The sequence below is a fragment of the Lissotriton helveticus genome, chromosome 8 (assembly GCF_964261635.1).
Source record: "Lissotriton helveticus chromosome 8, aLisHel1.1, whole genome shotgun sequence".
Classification (NCBI taxonomy): domain Eukaryota; kingdom Metazoa; phylum Chordata; class Amphibia; order Caudata; family Salamandridae; genus Lissotriton; species Lissotriton helveticus.
The window spans coordinates 766,436,871-766,453,581 of record NC_136069.1 but is presented as its reverse complement, the minus strand read 5'-3'; the positions used below and the strand labels follow the sequence as shown (position 1 = coordinate 766,453,581).

At 48.9% G+C, this 16,711-nt stretch overlaps 1 protein-coding gene across 2 annotated transcripts in view; it reads left to right on the top strand.

Annotated features, from left to right (window-relative positions):
• TGDS (TDP-glucose 4,6-dehydratase) overlaps nucleotides 1-16,711 on the top strand; it is a 465,036-nt gene that overhangs the window by 388,678 nt on the left and 59,647 nt on the right. For both annotated transcript variants that reach the window (XM_078657602.1, XM_078657603.1), the window contains exon 8: nucleotides 11,914-11,957. In XM_078657602.1, the coding sequence (XP_078513728.1) occupies nucleotides 11,914-11,957 (44 nt within the window). The remainder of the gene's footprint in view (nucleotides 1-11,913; nucleotides 11,958-16,711) is intronic.

The window sequence follows — 16,711 nt, the reverse complement described above, 5'->3', positions numbered from 1 at the left end:
CCTGATACCTCCATGCTAGTGTGTCTATTCTATATATGTTGTATGTATATATCTGCATACTATGTTGCTCGTGTAGAGTGCTGACTGACAGGGCCCTGTTGTATTGGATTCGGTTATGGGAGCAAAGTGATGAGGAGAGTACGCTGCCCAAGTGCTGTATTATATGTGCGATCCAGTCATGTCGGAGACGTGTGTCCCGAGGTGTTGTGTCCGCGTATATGTGCATATGTCCCCAGTTCCCTGTTACGAGCATACCCGGATGTGGGTGCTTAAGGTGTGGGTGTTTGAGGTGAGTTGCTTTAGGCAGGGGCACATCAGTGTTTATGGCTTATCACCCATGGTTTTTCGTGTCCCTAAGTCTTACTTCTATAACAGTCACATAATGTTGCCAGTCCACGGGTTGGATACTGGCCGATGGGCGTGGGAGTTGCATTGACGATGTGTCATGTTCAGCCACTAGTGCATGCTGATGGGCCATCAGCCGATGTCTAATGGAAAGGCCGGTCGGGGACTTCCAGGCCAAAGCTATAGACCGTTTGGCCAGTACCTGTGCCAAATCAATACATTTATTGAGGTTCTTCCATTACACGTTTCTTTTGGTAATGCCCAGCAGATAGTGCGCCCCCTGGATTGGAGATATGGTTCCCGTTGCCACCGCTAGTAGGTCGGAGATCCTCCCCCAGTATGCTGCAATATGGGAGCATGTCCAGACCATATGCAGGAAACCAGTTTTATGTCATGGCACCTGGGGGCATATATCGATAGATGTCGGATACATTTGCGCCAGTCTGTACGGAGATAGGTATGTGTGGTGGAAATAATTGAATTGCGTGAACTTCAAGCGGGCATTCTTTGATAACGTCTTGGGGCTTCCAATGCATTGTTGACACTACTTGTCTGTGATGTCAGTGGCGGGCGCTGCTGACCAGTATTCGCGCAGTGGGTACAAGGAGGGGGTCATGTCCATTCTGAGTGCTGTATATATAGCTGTGATCGCCTTCCTACTTGACCAGTGGGACAGCAGTGTCTGTAAAGCTTCGGAAGTCGGTGGAACAGAGCTTAAGTCCCCCAAGTATGTGTTGCCTGTTGTGTCAGAGTGGCATATGGAAGAAATGTTCCGGGAGCGACCCCGTAGTCGCCCCTCAGGTGTCAAAGTTAGATAAAGCAGAGTCTACAAATAAATCTCCCCACATTGACAATCCCTCTGCCTGCTAGTTGGCCAGTTCCAGACCGCTTGAGGCGGTGTACGAACCTAGGAGCGTTTTGATGGGGAGGTCTGGGGCATATGGGGTAGGGCGGCGATTAGGCATTACGTAATGTGACCAGGCGCTACGGGCTGCCCGTAGTAAAGCGCAACCCTCCATCCTTTGAAGCAGAGTTCTAGTGCCTGATAACCATGTAATCAGGTCAGGTCGCCCTAATGATATTGCCCAGGTGTCTAGTTCAGCCAGGTTCTGCCTTGCGAGCCATTGCATGAGCCACTGGAGCTGGCCGGCTGCATAGTTGGGCTCCCCCAATCCCCCCTCTGATATAGGGAGTTGGAGCTTTGAAAGTGCTACTGGAATTACCCCAGATCAGGGATACTAAAGTGAGTGTAAGTCATGGAACATTTTTTGAGGTGGTCTGCAAAGGAGAACGGCAAAAAAATAGAGGAGCCTAGGAAGAAGGAGCGTCTTGTATATAGCTATCCGACCCTTGGTGGACAACAGGAGGGCAAACCAAAACGGGAGACTCGCTTTGGCCTTGGCAATCACTCTCCCCAGATTGCCGTCCATCAGATCAGACATAGAATGGTCGACCTGGACACCCAATTATTTAAATGAGTTTTACGCTCTAGTAAGTAAATCATGGGCTGCCTCTGCCTGTGCTTGACTGGGATAGGCTATATCGGGCACAAAACAGAATGATCCCATTTAACTTTCAGGCCCGACAAGTGTGTATGGGTGTCAAAGAGTTACACTATTCCTCAGAGTGCCCTGTCCTGGTTACAGAGATAGATCAGTGCATCGCCCGCGTAAAGAGGCACTATATGCCACTGCATGTGTACTTGGATGCCCCTGTCTAAAACATGGCTGCGTGGCATACAGGCCAAGAGTTCCATGGCCAGGGTAAACAGCAGAGGCGAGAGTGGACACCCTTGTCTGGTTCCACGTTCAATATTAAAGGGGGCCGAAATAGCCCAACCTGTTTTCACCCGAGCCCATGGGTTGGTATACAGCATTTGCACCCAACGTAGAAATTTAGGGTCTATCCCATATCGGGCCAGCACCGCCTGCAGGTATTCCCACCTCAGGGTGTCAAAGGCCTTTTCTATGTCTAAGGCTGCTATCCAGTGTTGGGACCGATTGGGCACATTCTAGTATCCTAAACAGGCGGCGGAGGTTCAGCCCAGTGTTCCTGCCTGGGACAAAGCCATTCTGGTCCTCATGGACCACCAGGGGGACGACCTCAGTAATCTATTGGCACGTAACTTATCCAGAGTTTTACAGTCTGATGTTAGTAAGGACAAAGGGCGGTACGAGCTCATGAGAAGGGGGTCACGCCCAGGTTTAGGGAGGACTACAAGCACGGCCTCACAGAGGGAAGGGGGCATATGCCTCTATCAAAGGATTCTTGGTATACGGTAAGTAACCGGGGTGCCAGCTGGGTAGGGAAAGTAGCATAAAATTCTGCAGGCCAGCCATCCATACAGGGAGTTTTGCCCCTTACAAGCTGCATGAGCGTATCTGAGATTTCCGTTATTGAGAGCGGTTCCTCTTATTCTGAGTATTGGTCCTTCGTTATTTTTGGGAGGGGCTACCTGTTCTAGAAACTGGTGTATTGCCAATGGGTCACTTACATCCGGGGCTTTATATAAGGATACTTAATAGTTATAAAAGAAGTCATTGATTTGCTCCTGAGTACTGACCAGGGTACCATCTGGAGCGTATATTGCTGTAAGAGGTGGTTGCGTTAAGTCACTCTTTAACAGCCATGCAAACGTGCGGGGCTGGTATTCATTGTGGGTTACATGTGTTAGTACTGTGTCCGAGCAGTCGATGGTATCAATACGCATGTACAAGTCATGAAGGGAGGAGTAATGTGAATATACCTGCTTTGTAGAATGCTTCGCATGCTAGGTATCCATCAGTCGCATCTGTGCGGCCCAAGCTCGCATGGCATGTGCAAGTCCGACAGCCTGTGCTCCGGAGAGTGGAGCGCGAGAGCGATAGCGGTCGAGTATCAAATTGGGAACGCCATTATAGTTGCCCCCCAGTAAATGAGAGCTAGTGGATCTCTGAGGAGTTCCGGGGTTAGAGACTGGAGGAAAGTGGATTGCCCCGAGTTAGGCGCGCACAGTGACACCAGAGATAATGGTCGGCCATCCAGCAAGCCCTCCAGAACCGCATAGCGGCCTTTAGGGTCAATGCGTGTGTGATTTATCTGCATTGGGACACCCGGCGCCACCCTGATTAGGGTCCCCCTGACGTGCCCCGAATAAGTTGTGCCTATAACCGTGCCCCTCCATCTGTTATTGAGTGACTGTAATGTCTGTTGTGTTAAATGGGTCTCCTGGAGCAAAGAAATAGCTATCTTGTGCCTTCGCAAATACTGGTACACTTTGTGTCTCTTTGCACACCCAGCTAGACCGCGCACATTCCAGGTTACCAATAAATACTTAGTCAATCAATCAATCAATCAAGACATTTGTAGAGCGCACTACTTACCCGGAGGGTCTCAAAGCGCTTGGGGGGGGGGGGGGTGCTGCTACTGCTCGAACAGCCAGGTCTTGAGCTTCTTCCTGAAGGAGAGGTGGTCTTGGGTCAGGCGCAGGTCGGGAGGGAGGGAGTTCCAGGTCTTGGCGGCCAGGTAGGAGAAGGACCTTCCTCCTGTTGTCGTTCTTCGGATGCGGGGGACGGCGGCGAGGGCGTGACTGGCTGATCGGAGATGGCGTTTGGGAGCGTAGAAGTTGATGCGGTTGTTGAGGTAGCTCGGGCCTTGATCGTGTAGGGCTTTGTGTGCGTGGGTAAGGAGGCGGAAGGTGATTCTTTTGTTGACGGGGAGCCAATGCAGGTCTCTCAGATGTCCGGAGATGTGGCTGTGTCGGGGGATGTCGAGGATGAGTCTGGCTGAGGTGTTCTGGATCCGCTGGAGTCTCTTCTGGAGCTTGGCGGTGGTTCCGGCGTAGAGGGCGTTGCCGTAGTCCAGTCGGCTGGTGACGAGGGCCTGGGTGACCGTCTTCCTGGTCTCGGTGGGGATCCACCGGAAGATCTTCCGTAGCATGCGCAGGATGTTGAAGCACGACGAGGAGACGGCGTTGACTTGTCTGGTCATGGAGAGGGAGGAGTCCAGGATGAAGCCCAGGTTGCGTGCGTGGTCTGTCGGTTTGGGTGCGGTGCCCAGGGCGGGGGGCCACCAGGAGTCGTCCCAGGCGGAGGGCGAGGAGCCCAGGATGAGGACTTCCGTCTTGTCTGAGTTCAGTTTCAGGCGGCTGGTCGTCATCCACTCGGCTACGTCTTTCATCCCTTCGTGTAGGCTGGTTCTGGCGGTGGCGGGGTCGTTGGTCAGGGCGAGGATCAGCTGGGTGTCGTCAGCGTAGGAGATGATGTTGAGGTTGTGTTGGCGTGCGATGGCCGCGAGGGGGCTCATGTAGACGTTGAAGAGGGTGGGGCTCAGCGAGGATCCTTGCGGGACGCCGCAGATGACTTCGGTGGCCTCTGACTTGTACGGTGGTAGGCGGACTCTCTGTGTTCTTCCGTCGAGGAAGGAGATGATCCACTCCAGTGCCTTCTCCTGGATTCCGACGTTGCTGAGGCGCTGCACTAGGGTGCGGTGGCAGACAGTGTCGAATGCCGCGGAGAGGTCTAGGAGGATGAGGGCCGCTGTTTCTCCGTTGTCCATCAGGGCTCGGATGTCATCGGTGGCAGCGATGAGGGCGGTCTCGGTGCTGTCGTTGGCTCGGAAGCCAGACTGTGAGGGGTCGAGGGATCCATTCGTCTCGAGGAAGGCGGCCAGCTGTTTGTTGACAGTCTTCTCGATGACTTTGGCTGGAAACGGGAGGAGCGAGATGGGGCGGTAATTCTTGAGTTCGGTGGGGTCCGCTGTAGGTTTCCTTAGTAGGGCGCTGAGTTCGGCGTGCTTCCAGCTCTCCGGGACGGTGGCGGTGTCGAAGGAGGTGTTGATGATGTCCCGCAGGTGGGGTGCGATGACAGCGTCGGCCTTGTTGAAGACGTGGTGAGGGCAGGGGTCGGTCGGAGATCCGGAGTGGATGGAGTTCATCATGCGGGCGGTGTCTTCGGTGCTGATCGGAGTCCAGGCGCGGAGGGTGGTGGTGGGGGGCGGTGGTTCGGTCGTGGCGTGCGACGGTTGAGTGCTGAAGCTGTTGTGTATGTCTGCGATCTTGTTGTGGAAGTAGGAGGCGAGGGAGTTGCAGAGGTCTTGAGATGGGGTGATGTCGTTGTTTCCGGCGTTGGGGTTGGAGAGCTCTTTCACGATGTTGAAGAGTTCCTTGCAGTTGTGTGCGTTGTTGTCCAGCCGGTCCTTGAATGCAGTTTTCTTGGTGGCGCGGATCAGTTGGTGGTGTTTCCGGGTGGCAAGCTTGAAGGTGGTCATGTTGTCCGGTGTTGGTTCCCTTCTCCAGGCTTTCTCGAGGGCTCGGCAGTTCTTCTTGGAGCACTTGAGTTCGTCGGTGAACCATGGGGCCTTCTTGCTGCCGGGTCTGCTGGGCGGGGTCCTCAGTGGGGCGAGTTCGTCCGCGCAGTAGCTGATCCACTTCGTGAGGTTGTCGGCGGCCTGGCTGGGGTTCGCTGAGCTGGCGGGGGGGTGCTGGCTCAGGGAGGCGGCGAGCTGGTCGGCTGTGATCTTGTTCCAGCTTCTTCGAGCAACTTGTGGCTGGTGGTGGTGGATCGTCGTTCTTCTGAAGGTGAAGTGGACGCAGCTGTGGTCTGTCCAGTGGAGTCCGGTGGCGTGGATGAAGGCGATGTCTTTGCTGGATGAGAAGATGGCGTCGAGTGTGTGTCCGGCGAGGTGGGTGGGGGTGGACACCAGCTGCTTGAGGCCGAGGTTGGCGAGGTTGTCGAGTAGGGTGATGGTGTTGCGGTCGTTGTTGTTCTCCAGGTGGAAGTTGATGTCCCCCAGGAGGATGTAGTCAGCGGAGGGGAGGGCATGCGGGCTGATGAAGTCGGCGATGTCCTCGCTGAAATGTGTGCGTGGTCCCGGGGGTCGGTAGATCAGGGTGCCTCTGAGGGTGGTTTTGGGGTCCGTGTGGATCTGGAAGTGCAGGTGTTCGGCGGTTGTCAGGGTGTCGTCGGTGTTGGTCTTGATGCGGATGGTGTCCCTGTAGATGATGGCGATGCCTCCTCCAGTCTGGTTGTTGCGGTCTCTTCGGGTGATCTTGTAGCCCTCTGGGATGGCGATGGCGATGTCGGGCGCATGCATTTAAGTAAATGTGTGTTTCCCACATGCAACAGGCAGCTCATTAGCCCCCCTACAGTAGCTATACATTTTTGCAAGGCACACCGGTATATGCAGTTAAATTACATTTCGTGGTATACTATAAACCAATCCCTCCCCCTCCCCCCCCAGGCTGAATTGCCAACAGGCAAAGGCCCATATGCACTGATATGCAACCATAATAGTTCAAAAAAGCATGAAGAAAAAGAGAAAAACAGTAAATTATGCAACTCAAGATAGGTCTGTAACAGTCACTTATTGTGTGTGGGACATGTGAATGCTTGATCGGTCTCACAGTCGCCATCTCCAGACCGCCTTGGTAGTATGTTCGTGGTTCAGCCGCTCAGGTAATGACAATTTCTTGCAGCTAATAGTCCCCATTTGCAGGTATATAGTGTTCCTTTAGGTGATTTGTTGAAATTCCTGGAAGACATAGAACCATAGATGGCTAACCTAGTTCATTGGAAGTCTGAGGCGTCACATTAGGGCCTTCGCCCAGCATCAGCTGCTGCTGAGAGTCCATCCAGCAGTATTCTTGTTCTGTAGATGTCTCTGTTTCCGAGGCTGGAGAGGAAAGTGATGTGGCGGCTCCGTGCTTTTCTGCTTGTTTGAGAGCTTGTTCCCATTCCTGAGCAGCTTGAGCCTTTGTAGGATGGGACCCGCAAGACTGGCCGCGGCGCCCGCAAGGTGTAACCTTCCATTGTTGTCACGAATCCTCCGTGGATTTCGGGCCGTCTCCATTCTGTTCCGTCCAGGTCCATGCATCCTCCGGAGATCGGCAGAAAACAGTGTTACCTTGGTGTTGTATACGCAGCTGGGCCAGATATTGTAGAGCATATTTTATTTCATGCTCACGGAGGCAGCGTTTAACTTCCATAAAGAATGCCCTGCATTGCTGTACTGCTACCGTGTTATCCGGGTATATGTGCACTTCAGCGCTCTCAACCATCCATGGACCTCGGGCCCTTGTAACATTTAGGATGGGGTCTCTATCGCGGTAATTGAAGAGGTGTGCGACTGCCGGTCTGGGGGGAGCTCCTGGTCGATGTGGGCCCCCGGAACTCTATGCATTCGCTCCACTGAGAAGAACTTTGAATGCTTGCCTTGCAGTATGCTGTCCAAGAACCATGATTCCAAGTATAGCTCCATGCTCTGCCCCTCAACGCGTTCCGGCAGTCTCACCAGGCGCACATTATTCCGGCGCGATCTGCTCTCGTGGTCGTCAACACGGTCTCGGAGATAATTGACTTTTTCTTGCAGTGTCCTAATTTAGGCTTCCATGGAGGATACAGAGGGTTTCACTGCAGCGATTGTGGGTTCCACCACCGACATCCTGTCCTTCAGCTTCTTAAGGTCATATCGCAGGAAGCTGAAGTCTGTGCATAACGTATCTAGTTTTCGGGCTAGGGTGGATTTGATGTCTATTACCGTCGCCATAAGTTTGTGAAGGCGGTGCAAAATATCTCCTTGTGGCATTGATTGGGCCATTGATTGTTGGTTGGCCTCCGCAGCCCCAGGCAGTTGACCCTTCAGATCCGTGGTCAGTGGCGGCTGCTTCTCCGCTTCATCATGCCCATTTCTACGGCGGCAGTGCTCCTGAGATTCTAGGAGAAGGAGAAATCAGTGCCCGCTCTGCGCTCTTGGTTGCACCCTTGGGCATTGAGGGGCAATCTTCATATCTCTCTTCCCTTGCAGTAAACACACCCAGGCTAGTACGCAGGGTAATGGGTAGGGTGATGTGGCGGAGTCAGATTAGTAGGCCCTGTGCCTCTATGCATCCTGTTGGGGGGGGGAGGCTTCCACGTTAAAGCGACCTGCAACTCTGCAGCCTCCAGTATGGCTCATGGGGGGCCGTCCAAAGCAGTGCCGGAGGGCGCTCATCCATGCGTAGTCCCCCTGAGCCACGCTGCGCCCACAATATGTCCTATGTCGCCTCAGGCGTCCATTGCATGTATATGGCGAAGGGGGGAGCCCGGTGTTAAGCTCCTGGGCCCCGTAGGCCAGCGCGCGCTATTGTGGGCAGGGTGTAACCACCGTATGCGCGGCACGCCCACCTATCTGGGTCTCCGGCACGGTCCAATATGTGGTGTTGGTGCTCCCTCAGTGATTGGAGATGTGCTGAGCGCTTGGTCAGACGGGAGCTTTGCAGCCTACCTGTTCTCTAGCTGTTCTATCTATTGTTGGCCACAAGGTGAGTGGCAGTCCCAGTGAAAATGGAGCACGGACCGCCTATCTATGTCCACGGCCAGGCCCGTCTCCAACCCTTTACTGCAGCAAGCCTCTGATGATGTCTGGCGCACGGAGTGGGGCCTCAATATGACTGCAGCCCGTCAAGACATGTCCCGCCTCGGCTGCAGGACCCACAAGCGGCACGTACCGCCAAGGGAGAGCCCACCGGGAACAAGGCCAGCCTCTACGATCCGGCACGTCACCAGCGAGGGTCCGGTGGGGGAGGGGCTTCAAGCGTGAATTCCGGTCCTTGCTGCAGTGTGCAGCCTCCCCACCGGTCCTATCGCCCTGAATCCGGTATTTGCAAACACGTGGGACGCCTCCAGAGTAGCCCGCAGCTGGTCCGGTAAGCTATAGCAGATCTCCGGAGGCTGGTCAAAGGATAATTCGGCGGTCGTGCGGGGCGAGTTCTAAGTTTGACCGCTCACGTCGCCATCTTGGACACGCCCCATGTTTTCATTTTTGTTTATGTAGGAATGTAATAAATTCACACTCCTTTTTAAACTAGTTCTTATTTTCATCGTTTGTTGGTTTCAGAATCAAAGATATTGTCCCCTTAAGAAGGGCATTAGATATGCATGAAATGAATTGGGGCTTGAGGACACGGTTAAACCATATTTACATTGAATCATTTCATGTGAAAGCATCTCAAAGAATTATTTTACTTAAAGTTGAAGATCAAGAGCGTACAACCAGGTACATGATATTGTTTAATTATTTACAAAAGAAATACAGAGACCTTATTGGAAAAAAACATCAAGGGCCCGATTCAGAAATGTAAACTTAGACTTAAAGTCTAAATTTAGGCCCAGGGCCTGATTCACAAAGCTAAAGGTAGACTAAAAGTGTAACTTGGACCAAAAGTCTAACTTTAATACTTTTCGGTATTCACTAAGTTAAGTTACTTCTAGTAACTTTAACGCTAGTAAATGTACTACCAGTAAAGATACTACTAGTAAAATTACTAGTGGTATAGTTACTAGTAGTAACTCACCTTTGTGAATACTGAAAAGTAGTTAAGTTAGACTTTTTGTCTAATTACCTTTGTGAATCTAGCCCGAAGTCATTTCAACACACTTGGTGCATTGTTCATAGAGTGGGGACACTTACCCATGTTCGGCAGTGCTTGAAATAAATTAAAAAACACCCCTGTAACACATTGCAGGAGGCACTCTTATCCTAAATTTATTTTTCAATTTAAACTTCAGACAGATAAACTTGGGGGGCAATGACTAAGTCGGGTGGAAAGCCTCCTCCCGACAGTCTGAATCTCCTCGACCATGTTGGAACACTTCTGACCGACTCGGTTGGTTTACAATCCGCCCGACTGAATACGATGTTCGGGGTCGGATTCTAAACCGCGAGGTCATTCCGAATCAGTTCATACTAGCTCTCGGAGAATTAACGTAGGTCAGAACCGCATCGTACACCTCTATGGACAGCGGTTGCGACCTTGCGATTACAATGCCGATTTCCAACAGCCTTTCCGAGTCGGCCTGTCCGACATAGAAAGGCTGTTGGAAGGTGACTTTTGGGGCCCCTAGAAGGCACCCCCTCATCCTGAGGCCTGCGGTTTTACCTAAGGGACCCCCCTATAAAACTCTGCACTGTGTGACAGACACCATTGGGGTGCCTGCGACAAAGTGCAGGGTTTACACGTACACCCCATTTCACCATAGGAGCCTGTTTTGTCAGGCGGAACGCAAGCTCCCATAGGAAGCAATGGGACTCGGTCGGGCGGAACTGCAGAGCGCAAGTCAGTCAGTCTTGATTCCAAGACTTTGTCGAAAGGAAAGTTTCCACCTGACATCGTATTCGGACCCGTAGAGGTCTGTAAATGGGACAGACCGGCGGGGTGTTTTGGCGGGCGGATCCCACCGCTGGTAGGGTGGTGGCGATGATCCACCCGCCATGATAATAAGCCCCTAAATGTTTACATTAGAAATGCAATTCAATTTGAAATTAATAGTGCTATAACATGTTTATATTTTGTTCTACATTTAAAATAAATATATATCATGAATTTACATTAATATTTAACAATAGTATTTTTAATAATGTAATATATAGTTTAATCAACTTCGTAAAATATCCCTATACTTTAGTATAGGGAGATCTTTATCCCGACTCTGAAGTCTCCCTGTGACAAAATATAGGGAAAAGTAAAAGGTTTATTTCATTCCAAAAAAATAATACATATATTTTTATGCTAAATATCGTTGTAAATTAACTGTATGTATTTATTTTAAATTTAGAACACAATGTAAATGCTGCAGCACTATTTAATTATGAATTAAATCTTTAATTTGAATATATCGAATAAAATAACTTATTTTTCCTGAGGTTTAAATTAGAAATTAAATTCTAACTTAAAGTAGAAAAAAAATGCATTCATACATGTTAAAAGTGACAAATTGAATAAATTAAAAGTGAGTTTAATAAAAGTTAGTTACTTTAATTTCTAATTCAAAACATTTGTTAAAACATTTTATATTTAAATAATGTATTTATTTTTAGATATTTCTGAACATTGAAATATATACATTATAGTTATATATATATAACCGGTTTAAATACTTTATTTTATTATTTCCTTTGGGATTTTATTTTAACTCCCTACCATCATTATTTTCTATGGTAGAGTTGTGCAGTGACAGTGGTTGGCCAAGTCTGGTGCTGGGCTTACTCTGAGCTAGAGTAATTTACTACAGTTTTGGTTCCTTTTTTGGAATTAGTAACTTTAGAAGTCCAGTTTGTGATTAACAATGGGCATACTCATTTGTGAGTAGGTGCCTACCTCCTCAGCCCTCCTTAAACCCTATCTAGTTCTGCCTCTTTAAACCCCTCCCATTTAGTAGGAAATATGCCCTTTTTTCCAGTTATCCCCTCTGGCCGGCATCCACATTTACTGCTAAGTAGTAACCATACATGTGTGAGGATCTCCCCATAGAAACAATAGGAGAGGTGCAGATAGTAGGTTTGTGAATATCATTTTATAGTTCTTTAATAGTACTATTGTAGTGCTGCTAAACTTATTACAAAATGCTGGCGGCAAATTTGTCCCAGAGTATTCCTAAATGATCTGCATTGATGTGCAGTCTATGCTTGTGCAGTTTGACAGGTTTATGATGTTTACACACAGTTAATTGTAAAGGGCTAACTGTCTCGTTTCTATATTCAGAGTAATGTGTGTGTCTCTGTAGACATATAATTGTTTGTGACTATCTTATCTCTATTTTTTGCCTTTTTCAGGTAATTCCAAAGTTTATTTCTCTATTGCAACGTAACAAAAAATGGTAAGTACCAGTAATATTTCGTAAGATCTGTTCTGCTTTAGGTCCCAGACTAACTGGCTCAATAGTGAGCTTTTATCTTCACAACGACAAATTCAGCATTACATTTGTTGAGCTCTTGGGGGAGTAGCCGTGGTGAAATAAAAACCTGTAAAAATACAAATAAAACGCGCTTCCACTGGTTCAAATTTTGATGTTCTCCTTGCAAAGGCAATACTTAAGTGCTTTGAAATTCTCATATGTTCTGGAAAAGTGGTCCAATTGCCAAAGCGTGTATTATTTTGATAGGTGACACTTAACTGTTTATCTTGACTGTACTGAACCAAATAATTAAGGGTTATAAATAACCTTCACAATTGACATTCATTTAATTATTTCATAAAATATAAATTTGTGTGATCACTTCACAATAAAGGGAGGGGCAATCTGCAGTATAGATTATGCAACAGCTCTGTTTCCTTAATTTCGCAACAGCCGTTGGTCTGTCTTTTTTAAGTTGGCGGTCTTCATACTGTAGGTTGTTATGTTATGTTATGTTTTTTTAATAAAACGTATTGAGTGCACAAATACCCAGAGGTGTCTTGGCGCTAAAAACTACAAGTAAGCCTGTGAAAGGAGTAATCTAATTCTGAAATAACCATGTTTTAAGACCCTTTCTAAAAGAGGCAAGTGAGCTCGCAGCTTTGATATCCATTGGAAGCGTATTACATAATTTAGCCGTGCCATAAGAAATGCTTCTGCCTCCCCAACTGGAGGTGCGAATCCTTGGAACAATCATAAGTCTAGCGCCAGCGGATCATAGCTGTCTGGCAGGATGGCACCAGGAGAAAAGGTTTTTAAGAAACACTGGTCCGGTATTATGCAGGGCCTTGTATGCTAAGCATAGCGATTTCAACGTGTTGCGAAGTGCCATGGGGTGAGCCCACTAATGTTTAGCTGGTGAGTGAGGAGAACGTTACGGCATAAAAAAGATTAGTGTCAATCCCACAGCTATGTATTATGCTGCCTGCTGCCAGGAAGCTTTGTTAGTTACAGGCCCTCATTGTCTCGGATGGTAAGAGGCGAACTACATTGCTTTAGTGCTTTGGGGGATAAATCGAGCCTGAAATTGCGTTCCCTTATTTATTTTATTTATGTGTTCAGCAGCAGCATTCAACTTTAGGGACAGGAAGTTATTTTTCATCATGAGATTTTGATCAAAAGAAGGACAGGGAGGAAAGAGAAAGTAAGTTAGGAAGACTGTAGCAAAGGAAGAAAACAAGAATGAAAAAGAACCTACAAGAGTGAGACAGAGACAGGAATTATAGATTTAGGGTGGTGGAAGAAAACCTTGAGGTGAACTCAAGACTAGGTAGCCATAATACTGGGCAAACCCATCGTCTAACAGCTCTGGCATTGGACCTATGGAAAGCTTTGCAAACTTGTACTTTCTTTTTTTTAATTAGACGCTGCCTGTGATGTTCTAATATTTAATTTGTCAGTCTAATGGATGACATCTTTGCAATCACATAGGTATTTAAAAAGGCTGTCTGAGGACAATTTAAAATCCACTGCTCCAGCTGTCATAGGTGTCGTGTCTGGCTTGCTAATAATGACAGACACGTGGGTAGCTATTCACAAGCTTTATTTTACACTTCTTACTCATGCCCTGTCCCTACTCTAACTGCCCTCATCCTGTACTGACCCCTCCTCATCCCCTCAGCCCACCTAGCTCCGCCCACCCCAGCTACTAGACTGTCAACTATATTACATCTCCCCCTTTCTTAACAAAATGAGCTTAATGTCTTCAGTGTTCGCAATTCTTCAATCCACCACACTGGTCGGCGGACAGTCGGTTCTTCAAACCTCAGTAGTGTCGAATCAGTGGTGGGCTTGGCTTTGGTCAGTCTTTCTGTTGTCTGGATCAGGGTATTCCTGACCACGTTGCGTTTGAACTGTTTACTCTCACACTCCGCAGTCGTCATGTTTCCTTCCTGCGGTGTAACGGTTGGTTCAGATGCTCGATCGTTTTCATGAGTGGATAATGTTCGGGTCCTCTTCTGAGCACCAGCATCTACTTTTACTTCCTTTCGTCTTGTCCAGTCGAGGGCAACACTGCTCTCCAATCCAGGGTCATACATACCAGACAGTACGGTGTGGCTCGATAACTTGTTCACGGCCTCGGGTTGTCTGGCGAGCTCGTGGGCTATCTGTGCATAGGCATGTTTCTCTCTCATCTGATGATCTCTCTCTGCCGACATGTCCGGTTTTCTTTGTGGAGTGGATGGCTGGTCCCTTCCCATCTGGTGACTAGGGTCCAGTGTCTCTGTTTTCTTTTTGTAGGTCCTTTGGGTCAGCCTCGCGGACCCCTTCAAGGGTGACGGTGATCTATGTCCAGATGTGCTTGTGACTGACATGACCGATTGTCTTGTGACATGACAGAGTATTCAGAGTCCTTAGTGTGTGACGTGTTGCTCTTGACGTGAAGGATGTCCTTTGGTTCCATGGTGCGTTTGGGTGGTTGACGCCATGACTGTTGTCGGGACCATGACTCGGTCAACTCACGGGATTGAACAGACGAACCCTCTCGGTCAGAGAAGTCTCTTGTCGACTTCCAGGATCGGACAGACGTGCTCTCTGAATCAGAGGAGTTCCTGGCCATAAACATGTTTTCTAGGTCAGAGAAGTCTTTTGTCGACTTTCAGGATCGAACGGACGCGCTCTCTGAATCAGAGGAGTTCCTGGCCATACTCCTTTTGAAGCGTTCCTTTGAGGGTGTATCGGGTGCTGGATGTCTGAAATAAGTGGGCCGTGACGCGTTGTTCGGTGACTCAGGGTTGTCTTTAAAACGATTCTCCGGGCGCCTTCGTCGACTTGTCTTTGGCATTGTTTCATCCGAGAAGTTGTTCAGCAACCACGTGCTTGTTCTTTGTGTTTGCTCTTGAGATTTTCCATCTTTGCCTTTCTCACATGTCAACGACGTCTTCTCAGTTTCTTCGTTGTCCCCGGTGTCATTGATGCGTTGGTCTTTTCTTGTTCGTTGTTGGGGAGGGTCGGTTCGTCTTATGCGACCTATTTCTTCTTCACACTTACTTGGTGCTCGGATACCCATGATGTGGGTGTGATGTGTTCTCCTACTGGATGATGTTCCTTCAGACTCCTCTTCACAACTTGGCGAAGAGTGTTCCTGCGCCGACTTCCAGTTTTGACCATTCGGAGCTCTCCTTCTATAGTTCGTCTTCCTTACTCTCTTGTTGTGTAAGTTGCCATTTTGTCCAGGGGTGCTATCTGTCCCACTGGACGCTCCCCCCTCGTCAGACTTTGAATGACATCCAGAGGGTGAAGAACTCCTTGAGGTTGTCCTTTGACTGATTGACTCGGAGTATTTCTTGTCACTGTGTCTCTCCCGTCGGCCAGACTTTGGATGATACCCTGAGAGTGAAGAACTCCTTGAGGTTGTCCTTTGACTGATTGACTCAGAGTACTCCTTGTCATTGTGTCTTTCCCGTTGTCTTTTCATTGGTCTGCCTTCCCTCTCTCTATTTTTTGTTTTGTCTGTTTTCCGAGTTTCATCTGTCCGGGCGACTTGATAATTTGCCTTCAGATTCGGGTCCCTTGATTTGTCTCTTGCCTTGACGTGCATTCCAATTTCAGCCTTCCTGATTATTTCTTCTAGCGACCACTTTCCTCGCAAGATCTTGAGCTTTGTGTCGGGGTTTGTGCAGCCTTCAATTATCCGGAGTCGAACTGCGTCCTCGTTCGTAAAGGTGTTGAAGTGGCAGCCTTGCACCAGGTTTTGCAACCGAGTGATGAAAGTTGGCAATGGTTCACCTGGTTCCTGCCGAGCTGTGTTGAAAGCGATGCGCTCTTGATCCACTTCCGCTTGTGCGGAGAGACGGGCACATAGCTTTTCTTGGAGTCTTTTATAGATTTCTGTGTCTTCTTTGGAAAATGTTTCGATTGGGCATCGGCCCTCTGGACCCACCAAATGGAGGAGCAACATTAGACATTTCCTCTCTCTTTGTTCACCATTGGCGTCCAGGAAGTCACCCAATGTCGCCAGCCATCGGTTCTGTTCAAGACACAAACTCCAGGTATCATACTGCACTCCTGGGGGTGGTGCTCTGATGCAAGGGTTGCGTCGTTGTGCTACTTCTTCCTTCGCCATGAGAAGAGGGTTCTGATTGATTGTAATCAGGCGGGTTGCTCACTCGGCTTCTCGTAGTTAATCCTCTTTGGTCAAGGCCTTGGGTCTGGTCATCTGTTGGGGCGTTACTAATCCTTGCAACCACCACCGTATGCGCCAGTGACTAGAACTTGGATTTCCTGCGTTCCGAGATGTCCACTACCCAGCCGCACTGTGCCAGTCGCAGGGCTCCTTCTCCGCGGTGAGGCTAGTGCAAGTCCTTTAGTCGCCTCCGTGTATGTTGTGCTTGTTTCCGGGACCGTCCTTCGTAGTCTTGCCTTCCTCTGAACCTCGTGCGGTTCTGTCCAGCAGCTTCTCCCCTTTACGCTCTTCGGTATGTGTTCACCATCACCTTTGGAGGTGCTCGTGCTGGTTCGCTGTTTCTCGCTAATGTGTGTTTATTTGCTTTTCCAGTGCTTGTTGGTTTCTACTCGCCACTGTCTGTTTGTTGGTTCTTGACAGTGCTTGTTTCCTTCTATTAGCCAATGCTTGTTTATATGTTCTTATCAAGGCTTGGTTGTTCTTCGCCAATGCTCGTTTGGTCTTTTCCAATGCTTGTTTGGTCTTCCGGTGTCAATGCTTGTTTGTTTGC